The sequence below is a fragment of the Embiotoca jacksoni genome, unplaced genomic scaffold, assembly GCF_022577435.1.
Source record: "Embiotoca jacksoni isolate LCO1_2020_lvr unplaced genomic scaffold, fEmbJac1.0.p SCAF_40, whole genome shotgun sequence".
NCBI lineage: Eukaryota > Metazoa > Chordata > Actinopteri > Embiotocidae > Embiotoca > Embiotoca jacksoni.
The window spans coordinates 1,083,648-1,096,809 of NW_027185393.1; the positions used below are offsets into that span (position 1 = coordinate 1,083,648).

Below are 13,162 nucleotides of genomic sequence, written 5' to 3' on the forward strand. Positions count from 1 at the left end.
AACACGTACATGTTCAGAGGTGGAAAATAGCTTGCATGCAGTTCAACTGGCCACGTTGTGTTAGTTTCCATCTGACTCAGACTTTGGATGTGATCCTCTGAAATACAAGGACTCATCCCTCCATATAATCATCTCTCTGCTGGTTGTTCTCTCCGTCTGCAGTCTTCTGCTGCACACAAACCGCTGATCAGGAACCTGCTGACACATAAATACGTACCAGAGAAATCTGTCCAGGTTCACTTCACATGTGAAATGCTGCAGAGAAAACAGAGTGTAACCTGCTTACTTGAATATAATATATTATACAATATAATATCTATTGAAGTTAAGAATCTCAGCGTCACATACAGGATGTGTCAAATATTACCAGGTGATGTCATTTGTTCAGGAACTGTTTTGTCATTTTGGGTTTACACTGACACTTCTAGCTTTGATCTGTTAAATACAAAAACAGTAATAGACTGTAGTTAAATGAGCTAATTTCTTCCTGTCTGAATAAAACTCATTTGCATGATGAGTCACAGAAAACCTGGCTGCTGATTAACATACAGAAAGAAGTCATTCAGCTGAGCCTGTTCATGAAGTTTTCTAATATCCAAAAGCAAACCTAGTTCTCCACCATGAGCTGCTGTGACTGCTTCACTGCTGGAAAACAGTCCCATCGTTTCTGCTGTCAGTAAACAGACACATGGACTTGTTAAAGCACCGGTGTGTTAATAAAGGCATCATTTCACTTAATTCAATTCAATTCAACTTTATTTATATAGCGCCAAATCACAACACAGGTTATTTCATGGCACTTAACACATTAAAGTCCTTACAGCAAGACTTTACAATATTATACAGAGAAACCCAATAATTCAACAATTCCCACATAACCTAGGAGGGAAAAAACTCCTCTTTAAGGGAGAAAAACCTCCAACAGAGGGAAGAAAAACTCCCTTTAACAGGAAGAAACCTCCGACAGAACCAGGATCAGAGGTGGAGAACATCTGTTAACAGAACCAGGATCAGAGGTGGAGAACATCTGTTAACAGAACCAGGCTCAGAGGTGGGCGGAGCATCTGTCAACAGAACCAGGATCAGAGGTGGAGCATCTGTTAACAGAACCAGGCTCAGAGGTGGTTGGCCATCTGCCTCGACCGGTTGGGGAGAGAGGAGAGCAGAGAGCGAAAAGGACAGCATAGAGATAGAAGAGAAGAACTGTTGGTGGAGACGACAAGCACAGGACAGAGACATGCAGCTCCATGACGGGACATCTGGAAAAGAAAGAAGAGAAACTACACGAGCGAAGGAACTGAATGGAGACAACAGATAATAAGAAGAAACTATGGGAGAGAAGAAGATGGTGAGGTATGAGTCAGTTAAAGAGTAGGAGGAAAGAAAAGAAGCTCAGCATGTAACGAGGTCCTCCAGCAGCCTCGGCCTATAACAGCATAACTAAGGGTTGGTTCAGGTCTACCTGAGCCAGCCCTAAATATAGGCTTTATCAAGAAGGAACGTTTTGAGTCTAATCTTAAAGCTAGAGAGGGTTTCTGCCCCTCCAACACAAACTGGGAGCTGGTTCCACAGGGGAGGAGCCTGAAAACTGAAGCTCCGCCTCCCATTCTACTTCTGGAAACTCTGGGAACCACAAGTAGACCAGCGTACTGAGAGAAGTGCTCTGCTGGGATTATATGGTTCTATAGGATCTTTAAGATATGATGGAGCCTGGTCATGTAGAGCTTTGTAAGTCATCAAGAGAATTTTAAATTCTATTCTTGATTTAACAGGAAGCCAGTGAAGAGAAGCTAAAACTGGAGAAATATGATCTCTCTTGATAAATCCCGTCAGTACTCTTGCTGCAGCATTTTGGATCAGCTGCAGGTTTTTAATGAGTAATTTGGACATCCTAACAACAAGGAATTACAATAATCTAGTCTAGAAGTAACAAACGCATGAATGAGTTTTTCTGCGTCACGCTGAGGAAGGATTTTCCTGATTTGATTAATATTACGTAGATGAAAGAAGGCAGTTCTGGAGATTTGCTTTATATGGTGTCTAAAGGACAAATCCTCATCAAAGATGACTCCAAGGTTCCTCACAGTTTTACTGGAGGCCAAGACAACATCATCTAGAGTAACTAAGTGATTACAGAAAGAGTTTCTGAGGTGTTTAGGACCAAGTACAAGAACTTCCATTTTGTCTGAATTTAGAAGCAGGAAGTTTTTGGTCATCCAGGCCTTTATGTCTTTTAGACAGGCTTCAAGTTTTACTAACTGATTAGTTTCATCTGGTTTTATAGAAAGATATAGCTGAGTGTCATCTGCATAACAATGGAAGTTGATGCAGTGCTTCCTGATGACATCTCCTAATGGAAGCATGTACAAAGTAAAAAGTATTGGGCCGAACACTGAGGACATCCTGCCTTCACACAGGTTCACTGTCACGTCTTAATAGAACCGAGCCACCGATTTAAACACCTGTGCTTTGCCAAAATGTCTGCAGTGAAAACATCCTGCACACAGCAAGTTAACACGCATCAAAATCCAGCTGTCAGATGAATGAAGGATCACACACACACACACACAAACACACAAATGTAAATACACAGTGATGAGACTGTGCAGCATGTTTTCTACCCCGAGGAGGACGGGTCCTTCTATGCATGTCCAGTATGGGTGTGATGAAATAAGCTCTTCAGGTTGGTGAGGATGCGATCCCATCCTGACGTGCTGTACCTCATTTCCCTCCCTCAGGGAACATTGGTTATGTGCATAGCCTCCAGTTTTGATTTGTTGACAGAAAACAGTGCATTTAGTCTTTGTTCTTGTTATCAAAGTTTAGTTTTTTTGTCATCAACTAACATTCATATTAACATATATTTTCCGTGATAATTTTTGTTGATGAAATTAACTGATACAAATAGGTGATGAAGAACGTGGAAATTAGTGATAATGTGGAAGTAATCTAAAATAATTTCTTTGAAGAAACAAATTGCAAAATATCTCTTGATAAGAAAAAACAACATATTGAAGTAGAGAGGAAAAAAACAGAAACATGAATGGATTCCTCTGATTTGACTTTTAAGAATCGGCTCTGCTGGAAGTGGTTTCACAGCGATTTGAGATTCATGAAGCTGAACCCTGCAGACACACAACATTTAAAAAATGTGACGACAGAAGGCCTCTCTGTTCCTGCAGACGTACACACACACAGTCCTGCTTTCATTTAAGGTTTCATCCAGCCAGGTTGAAATGGAACAGGGTTACTTTTAATGACCCACTTTACTGTTGACGTTTTTATCCTGATTCATAAACCTCAACAAATACATAAATCCAAACATCAGCGGTGACGGAACCGCAGGAAAGAAGCTGAACGTTGTGCCGTGGTTTCTCGTGTCTGTCTCACCGTCCTCCTGTCTGTCCTCTTCCTCCCTCTCAGACGGTGGAGCACGGGTTCCCCCACCAGCCCAGCGCTCTGGGTTTCAGTCCCTCCCTGCAGCTGCTGGCCATCGGCACCCGGTCCGGGGCCATCAAACTGTATCCTTCACTGAATCCGTGCTGCCGGGGAGGAAGCGTCGTGTTTGAACTTGAGGCGTGCCGGGTGTGATGACGCTGAACCCTCGTGTACTTCAGGTATTTCATTTTCCCACGCTGTTGCTCAACGCTGCCTGGCATCGTCAGACGTGTGTGTGTGTGTGTGTGTGTGTGTGTGTGTGTGTGTGTGTGTGTGTGTGTGTGTGTGTGTGTGTGTGTCTGTCTGTCTGTCTGTCTCTGTCTGTCTCTGTCTGTGTGCAGCAGCAGCCTTCCACACAATTCCTGTCATTGATGCAGCGGAGCCAGTCGCTCCACTCTCCCCTTTCACACGGTGGTTTTGATAACGACGCTACCTTCTCTCGTTGGGCCAATCCATTCACACAATGCAGCAGATTGTCTCTGGATAAATCAGCGAGAGGGATCAGATAAAGCAGAATCTGTCAGTGCGGGAGGCTTCAGGCGAAGTCAGAGGACAGAGCAGCTTCTGTTTTTTTTTTATGCGGCACACAAATCATTAGATAACATGACGTTTGTGTCAGTTTCTTTACAATGAGGTCAGGGTCAGATCCACTGCAGCTCCATCCCTCCTGTTGATGGACAGATTCCCGGCTCAGTATACTGTCAGCCGTGTTCTCTTACATGAAGATAACTGAGGTAAATCTCCATGGAAACCAGGCAGTCAGACTTAGGTTAGACAGTACACAATAAAACCAGTGCTCACTCATTGACCAATCAGCTGACTGGAAACATGTAGTCATCATTCCTACAGGAACCTAATGTGGACAAAACTATTCTGTTTATAATACATGACAAGTACCAGAGCACGAGGCTGTGATGATGATGTTAAATATAGAAACTTTCTCTGCCCTCAAACACTTTATCAGATGAATGGTTTCTGATTCTTCATTTTTCTAACAGCTTTCGTTACCAAAATGTTCCCTTTCAGTCTTGTTCAGGACTGATGGAGTTATGACTCGAAGAAGGAGGACATGACTTCAGTCAAATTCACCTCACATAGTCCCAGTCCCAGCGTCCACCTGCACACACTCAGACTGTAAGGTGTCCCCTGTAAGTCCTCCAGGGTTCAGGACTGTCCTGCTGTCAGATCATCAGTCCATGAGGACTCTCTGGAGACACTTGGAGCCCTTTAAGCACCCTTTCTGTAAATCCACGTTTCTGCAGACTTAACCTGAGGGAATTACCCACAGTTCATAGCAAAATTGGTGACGTATTAAATGTGGTTGTTCCGCTGCTCACAAAATGTAAACAAACCGAGCATGGATGGTTTTTATCTGTTAGGGACAGAACCTGCTGCTGCTGTGGTTCTTTACTGTGTTTGTAAAGTAGTTTGTATTTAAATCAATCAATTTACTCGTGTTAATGACTTTACTGAGTGTTGGATAAACACACAAACAAACGCATATATATTAATGGAGGTGTGGAGTTTAGATGTAAGCAGCGTGTGATGTCATGATGGAGTATCCTATATTTGATCTTTTATACCATTTCAGCCTTCATGAACTCAAACACTGCAGCTGTGACGTCAGCTCAGTCAGTGAGGGTTCAGGGATCAGAGTTCAGGGTTCACAGTTCAGGGTTCATAGTTAGAGTTCAGGGTTCTGGTTTTAGGGTTCAGGGATCTGAGTTCAGCGTTCAGGGTTCTGGGTTCTGGTTTTAGGTTTCAGAGTTCAGGGATCAGAGTTCAGGGTTCAGGGTTCTGGTTTTAGGTTTCAGAGTTCAGGCTTTAGGGTTCTGGTTTCAGTGTTCAATGTTTGGGGTTTTGGGTTCAGGGTTGAGGGTTCAGGTTTAGGGGTTGAGGGTTCAGGTGTCAGGGTTCGGGTTGAGGGTTCAGAGTTCAGGGTTGAGGCTTCAGGGTTGAGGGTTCAGGTTTAGGGGTTGAGGGTTTAGGTTCAGGGTTTAGGGACATTGGGATTGGACCACGGTATATTTGCCTCCTCTTCAACGCTCCGACGCCCCCTGGGGAGACCTCTGGCCATCTCATTCGGCTGAGTCCTTTTGTTTATTACAGACACATCCTGTAATCTGACTGAATATTTCCTTCCTCACTGTGATGTTAATGGAGCTTTGGTGAAACTGTATTTTGACACAAGCTGTCCATCATGAGTCCAGTGTTTCCTTGACCAGCGGGCAGGTACGGAGCCCCAGGTGTGGAGTTCATGGGTCTCCATGATGAGAATGCTGCTGTCACACAGGTGCACTTCATGCCCCACCAGGTACAGTGAGAGTACGCACACGCACACACACACACACACACACACACACACACACACACATACACATACACACACACATTGCTGGGAGCAGTTCTGCTTTTTAAAGCTGCAGTAATAAAATAACTTCCCACTGATCTGCACTCTGACTGTTTGTGTCTCTCACTCAGGTTGAACTGGTGACTCTGCTGGATGACAACAGTCTGCACATGTGGACTTTAAGAGGTCACAAAGGACTCTCTGAACTTCTGGAGATCGGCCGCTTCACGCTGACTGGACCACCGGGGTATGACTCTTCATACACCCTTCATTTACCCCTTTAAACAGGAACCTTCTCAGGAACCAAGGACTTAAAGTTCCTGATTTAGTTCTTGGAATAATTATTTGTAAAATTATCCCTGGTGTAACCTCTGTCCTCGTGTCCTCCTCAGCGCCCCTCCGAGCGTGACTAGAGTGACGGCAGTGCTGGCTCACTCCTCAGGAGAGCTGCTGCTGTTGGGGACAGAAGGAGGTCATGTGTTCATCGTGGAGGTCCCAGGATTCAGAGAGCTGGAGGAGAGGAACATCAGTCTGGACCAAGTCGCCAGCAGGTGGGAAACTGCAAAACACATTGTAGTGTGTGTGAGATAGAACGGTTTGACTGCATCTCCTGGGAGATGGTCAGAGTTGATGCCTGGCTGTGATTGGTGCATTTGGGTGGAAAAGTTGGTGCTAAGGACCACGCAGCCAGAAGGGAAATAAAAATGCTCCAGCTCCATATACAGTACTTGTAGTCAGCTGTGGTACAAACAGATGTTTGTATGAATGCTGAGTAAAGACGAACCACTTAATTCTTCAGTCTGCTGTATGAGCACTTTGTTACAGTAGTTGTTATGTCAACGAGACATGTCACAATACCAGAAATGTGTTAGTCAGCACCAATACCTCTGAGAGTCTACAATTCTCCATACTAATTTTAATACAAAGGAAAAAAAATAATCCAACGTAGTTTATTTGAAAAAAAAAAATTTTTAGTAAACAAGAGTGAGACAGAGCCAATACTGAATAAAAAATACATTAGTGTTATTTAAAACAAAATAATCTCGTGCCAAAGAAAAAAAAGTGACAAGTAAGCAGCTGAGGTGAAATAAATAACAAGGAAAAACATTACTGTTACAATAAAGTGTCATTTAGCCTTCAAGTGTTTAAAACAAACAACACTGTTCTAAACTTCATCCACTTTCCTGCTTCATGTCAGTTTTAATTGTATTTTGGAGCCTCTGAGAAGCAGCAGGGTGGAGGTGTGTGTCCCAGCACACCTGATGCTGCAGCACTTTATTTCCATAGCGCTTTTCAAAAATAGTTTACAAAGCACTTTCCATACATTTAAAACACAATAGGTTAATATGTTACAATGATAAAGTTAAAACAGGAAAATGAAATGGTGGATTTTTAAGAGTGTGTTAGTGTTCCTGATGTCTTCCGGCAGGTCGTTCCACAACTGAGGGGCTGAACGGAAAGTTTTCAGGTGTGTTTGTTTGTTTGTTTGTATGGCCAGGAACGACCTACCAGAGGATCTCCGGTAGGGGTCAGGAGGTCAGCCATACATTCAGGAGCCACCCTGCGAGCCTTATAAATGATCATTCAAATGTTTAAAATCTATTCTAAAACAGACAGGGAGCCAATGAAGTGTTAATTAAACTGGTGTAATGTGCTGTGCTGTCGGACCTGGTCATGCAGTTTGTTCATGTTAACTTGTGTTGGACAGGAGTACAGTGCTCTGCAGTAATCATACCGGGATGAGATGAATGAGTCAAGGGTGTCATGTTTAGGCTTGATGTTCAAACTTGACTTCAGATACTTCCAGGACAGAAATGTGCAGCCTGATACACTGAAACAAGGACATGAGCTTTAATAAACAATACGGAAAAGTATTTCTGAATCACATTCCTGGTGTTGTTTCCTCCTGTAAAAATAAAACTAGTTCTCTGGATTTGAAGGGGATTGTTGATTGTTGTCTCCATCTGAAACACACTACAATCCACCCAGCTGCCTCTCAGCCTCTGCAGATCGATAACGAGGCGGATGTTCTGTCCCTCTGTTGTTCTTCTGTCCTCTCGTCTTTGTTTGTCCTCACTCGTGCGTCTCCTGCAGCGTACCAGACGACTACATCGGCCGCAGGAATCTGGAGCACGTGGAGGCCTTACAGGAGAACCCGGTCAATCCCAGTCAGGTCGTCATCGGCTACGGACGGGGTCTCATGGTCATCTGGGATGTGGAGAAGCAGAGTGCCATCCAGCACATTCCTGCCACACAGGTAACGTCACTCACCTCAGACCAGGTGCTCCGGCTTTAACAGGATACCCGTCACTCATTTATATCTTTTATTTCCTCTGCATCCTCATGCTGCCGTAGCAACTGGAGAGTGTGTGGTGGACCGAGGACGGAAGCTACATCCTCAGTTCACACAGCGACGGCAGCTACTGTCGGTGGATGGTGGGCGGAGACGACGTGAACGAGGAAGAGGAGAAGTCCGACATTCCTTACGGTGAGGAAGAAAAACCGTCCGCTGCACGTTTTCATTCACAGCTGAACATGAAACGAGTTTTTCTGGAGTCTGATGATGTTTCGTCTTTTTACTGCTGCAGGACATTTCCCCTGCAAGGCCATTTCTAAAATAGTTCAGCTCCCCACAGAAGAAGGGTGAGTTCACTTTATCACACTTTATCACTTTATCACACTTTATTACACTTTATCACTTTATTATACTTTATCACACTTTATCACACTTTATCATACTTTATCACACTTTATTACACTTTATCACTTTATTATACTTTATCACACTTTATCACACTTTATCATACTTTATCACACTTTATTACACTTTATCACTTTATTATACTTTATCACACTTTATCACACTTTATCATACTTTATCACACTTTATTACACTTTATCATACTTTATCACACTTTATCACACTTTATTACACTTTATCACTTTATTACACTTTATCACACTTTATCACACTTTATTACACTTTATCACTTTATTATACTTTATCACACTTTATTACACTTTATTACACTTTATCACTTTATTATACTTTATCACACTTTATCACACTTTATCATACTTTATCACACTTTATTACACTTTATCACACTTTATTACACTTTATCACACTTTATTACACTTTATCACTTTATTACACTTTATCACACTTTATCATACTTTATTACACTTTATCACTTTATTATACTTTATCACACTTTATTACACTTTATTACACTTTATCACACTATCACTTTACTACACTTTATTACACTTTATTACACTTTATCACACTTTATTACACTTTATTACTTAATCAGACTTTATCACACTTTATTACACTTTATCATTTTATCACACTTTATTACACTTTACTACACTTTATTACACTTTATCATTTTAGCACACTTTATTACACTTTACTACACTTTATTACACTTTATCACACTTTATCCCACTTTATTACACTTTATTACTTTATCACACTTTATCACATTTTATCACTTTATCACACTTTATCACACTTTAGTACACTTTATCACACTTTATTACACTTTATTACTTTATCACACTTTACCCCACTTTATCACACTTTATTACACTTTACTACACTTTATTACACTTTATCACACTTTATTACACTTTACTACACTTTATTACACTTTATCACACTTTAGTACACTTTATCACACTTTATTACACTTTATTACTTTATCACACTTTACCCCACTTTATCACACTTTATTACACTTTACTACACTTTATTACACTTTATCACACTTGATAAAACAGTAAAATTCATTACTGACAGTGTTACACATTAATTTCTGAGCAAACTGAACTGTGTGTGTGTGTGTGTGTGTGTGTGTGTAGGCCTCCGTTCCTGCTGTTCAGCGGAGGCATGCCCAGGGCCAGTTACGGGGACCGACACTGTATCACAGTGATCCACAGTAAAACCCACGTGGCTCTGGACTTCACTTCGAGGATCATCGACTTCTTCGTGATCAACGATGGACCACAGCACACAGGCAGGAGATGCACACCTGCACACACACACACACACACTTTAGTTGTTTAGTTAGTTGTGAACCTGAGAATTTTATTTCCAAACAAGAAAGTTAGGTCCAGATTATTTTGTAGTTTTTTTTGTTTGCCCTTCATTTTTCAATGACACTGGTGGCTCCAGAGCCTGGTGTTCTTCTTCTCCTCATGTTGCTTAATGACAGCTGGCAGACAGCTTTTAGATGCATTACCGCCACCTTCTGACTGGAAGAACACATTACAACCAGTTGCCTGTAAAAACAGGGGAAATAAGGAAGAGCGATAGTCGTGCACACTAATAGAATTTTTTTTTTTTTTTTTTTTTTCCTATTTTAACGAATATTCTAAAAATCATGTCCCATTCCCACTAAAAGCACTATGGAGCAGTTTATTTTTCATTCACCCAGGTGATGCAATACACAGTCCTACCAAAGGTGTCACTGTTCCACTGCTCAAGAGGTGGAAGTACCACAAAAACAAATGCAACAAAGTGCCTGCAAACGTAAGGATGAAGGGTGCTTCCCAGTAAAAAAAAAAAAAAAAAAGAAGAAGGGAGTGTGTTCACCTGATCTGGTAAACCTTAAGCATAAACAATGCACATTTTGGTAAACAACACTAAGTTAAAATAATTACTTTTGTTGCTTTACAAAAAAATATATTTTATCGTCAGGAGGATGCACCGCTGTTTAACAATGCAAAACATAACATGCAGTTTGGGTGTCCTGCTTTCACTAAAGTGGTTTCAGTCTAAAGTATGATTCAGCTGAGATGTTTACTACCTCTCAGATTTACTCTTCAGCCCAACAGAAGAAGAAAACAGTCAGAACAACAGAGACTTAACATCTCGCAGTTCATAACATGTAAGGATTGTTGTTCTCCCTCGCCCTGCAGGAGATCCCAGAGCGCTGGTGGTTCTGGTGGAGGAGGAGCTGGTCGTGATTGACCTGCAGGTGGAGGGCTGGCCGGTCATTCAGACACCTTACCTGGTTCCCCTCCACAGCTCCGCCATCACCTGCTCCCACCACGTCTCCGCCATCCCACTCAAACTGTGGGAGAGGGTCATCGCTGCTGGAGAGCTGCAGAGCACACACTACTCTAAAAGGGTACATAGATGTTAAACATACCTTTTCATTTTGGATGCTTAATCTTCTAAAGTTTTTCAAAATAAATGATTTGATAATACGTTTCAAGCCATAAATGACTTTATCGAATGTAACTGACTGAAGAATCATGAGATGATTATTATCATTTACTGAGATGTCCATAATCTTGTAATAAACTCTCACCTCAAAAATTTTTTTAACATAGTTTTTATTTAAGTTTCAGAAACTTCTACAGTCAAATTCACAAATGTTCCAACTGTTTTTTTTTTTGTTTGTTTGTTTGTTTTTCTATTTTTACAGCTGTAAGTTATTTATGTTATTGACAGTTCAACAAAATAAAACCCCAAAAAAGCATTCGTCCTTGGAATAGAACAACTATACAACGTAGAAAAGATAAGAATCCAAATGAAAAACAAACAAAACAGCATGAAACCAAGGATCAGGGAGGGGAGTTGTGTGTGTAGTGATGAGTGGATGTAAATGCACATTGAGGTGCATTAAGTTGGGAAGACAGTGATCCAGGTATAATTCAGACCACTTCATTGTGTTAATATAATTAACATAATATAATAATATGATAGTGGCAGGCCTCCATCTTTTACTAAAGACTTCTTTTTGGAGTCTTAAGGAATATTTTATTTGTTCCATGTGGTAAATGATGCCTTTTCTAAGTGTCTCATCTCAGCAGATATAACTTCAGTAGAAACAGATTTTATTTAAAACATATCTTCCTGTTTAGTCCAGTGGGACAGTTACAGTATACCAGACAGTGTGATTCAGCCAGAGCGTTCCTGCTTTGGAAAACTATAAATCTTAAACAGTGTGTTTTAAGAAACACGAGCAGTACCTGAGATTGTGAGTCCTGATATCAGGTGACACTGCTGGGAGACGTCGGTACATACCAGCGTCTCCGTGTCTCTGAACAATCCCCTGCAGGGCTCTTCATCATGTACGGCATGCTGGACACATTCCTTCGTTTCTGGTTGAACAGACAGCATTAAGTTGGACTCGCAGCTAAACTCTCATTTCCCCTCTCTCCATGTCAGCCGTGGCCGGTAACAGGTGGTCAGAACCTGGCTCCGGATCCTCCGCAGAGAGACCTGCTGCTCACCGGGTCTGTCCAGCTGCACGTCATACATGTCCCCTCCGACACAATGCTCACTGTCTCACCGGGATCATGTTTGTTTGTCCACACAGACACGAGGACGGAACTGTGCGCTTCTGGGACGCGTCGGGAGTCTGTCTGTGTCCCATGTACAAGCTGAGCACGGCGGCCGTCTTCCACACGGACGCCGACCCCAACGACAACCTGAACCAAGGCGCCGAGGGGGAGTGGCCTCCGTTCAGGAAGGTGTGTGTGTGTTTAATACACAATCTGCAGAGAAATGACTGTCTTCTTCCTTTTTACACATCTTTTTACTTTTTCTTCAGGTGAACACCGGAGAAATATTATTAATACAGTTTTATATTATTTTAACTCTTTTTTTATTGCTGTAAAGTACCTTCGGCTGTATTTGTATGAATGGTGCGATATGAATAGAGTTTATTATTATTATTATTATTATTATTATAAAGTATTTAGACAGGATATTAGTGGCTGTATTAGTAATACAGACCACAACAAAAATGGTTGGACACATTAAAACTCCTTCCAAGGAACGGAGGTAGATGAAGTGAATAGGGACAAAAATATTTATCATAATACATAGAAAAAATTTAAATGAAATAAAAAAATGTTAGGCAGTTTTTTAATCATAGTCTGGTTCACATGTGGAATTTATTATTGTCCCAGTCAGAGGTGTTGAGGGTGTAATTATATTTCTAGATCAGGTTTCATTCTAATGTGGAGTTATGGAAGAAAGTCAGAAAGGGTTGCCATGGTTTCTGAAAGGTTTCCTGTGAACTGCTGACTGAGCGAAGGATCTCCAGTTTAAGACGTGTCATTATGTCCTGTTGTCTCTGGGACAGGCTGGGCAGGGCAGCTTCTCTCCTTTTAACTAGCACTGCTTGTCTGGAAAGGACACGGGTCGCTGTTGGACAGAGATCAGAGGTGGACCGTCCACGCTGGTCCAACCAGAATGTGCCTCTTTGATTGTGTACTCTGTTATTTTCAAGGACGACTCCACCAGTTGTACGCAGCGAGACGAGCTCACCAAGAACGCAGAGCATGATCAGTGTGTGAAAGCAGTTCAACAGTTTGTTCTATCTCAGTCTGGGCTTCGATCTGCACAGT

General features: G+C 41.7%; 1 protein-coding gene across 2 annotated transcripts in view; it reads left to right on the forward strand.

Moving 5' to 3' along the window:
• The window catches only part of llgl2 (LLGL scribble cell polarity complex component 2), a 42,928-nt gene that overhangs the window by 17,006 nt on the left and 12,760 nt on the right, over window positions 1-13,162 (forward strand). For both annotated transcript variants that reach the window (XM_069168541.1, XM_069168542.1), the window contains exons 3-13: window positions 3,424-3,521; window positions 5,671-5,752; window positions 5,920-6,035; window positions 6,181-6,339; window positions 7,883-8,045; window positions 8,144-8,276; window positions 8,377-8,431; window positions 9,659-9,813; window positions 10,718-10,929; window positions 11,976-12,043; window positions 12,127-12,280. In XM_069168541.1, coding sequence (XP_069024642.1) covers window positions 3,424-3,521; window positions 5,671-5,752; window positions 5,920-6,035; window positions 6,181-6,339; window positions 7,883-8,045; window positions 8,144-8,276; window positions 8,377-8,431; window positions 9,659-9,813; window positions 10,718-10,929; window positions 11,976-12,043; window positions 12,127-12,280 — 1,395 coding nt within the window. The remainder of the gene's footprint in view (window positions 1-3,423; window positions 3,522-5,670; window positions 5,753-5,919; window positions 6,036-6,180; window positions 6,340-7,882; window positions 8,046-8,143; window positions 8,277-8,376; window positions 8,432-9,658; window positions 9,814-10,717; window positions 10,930-11,975; window positions 12,044-12,126; window positions 12,281-13,162) is intronic.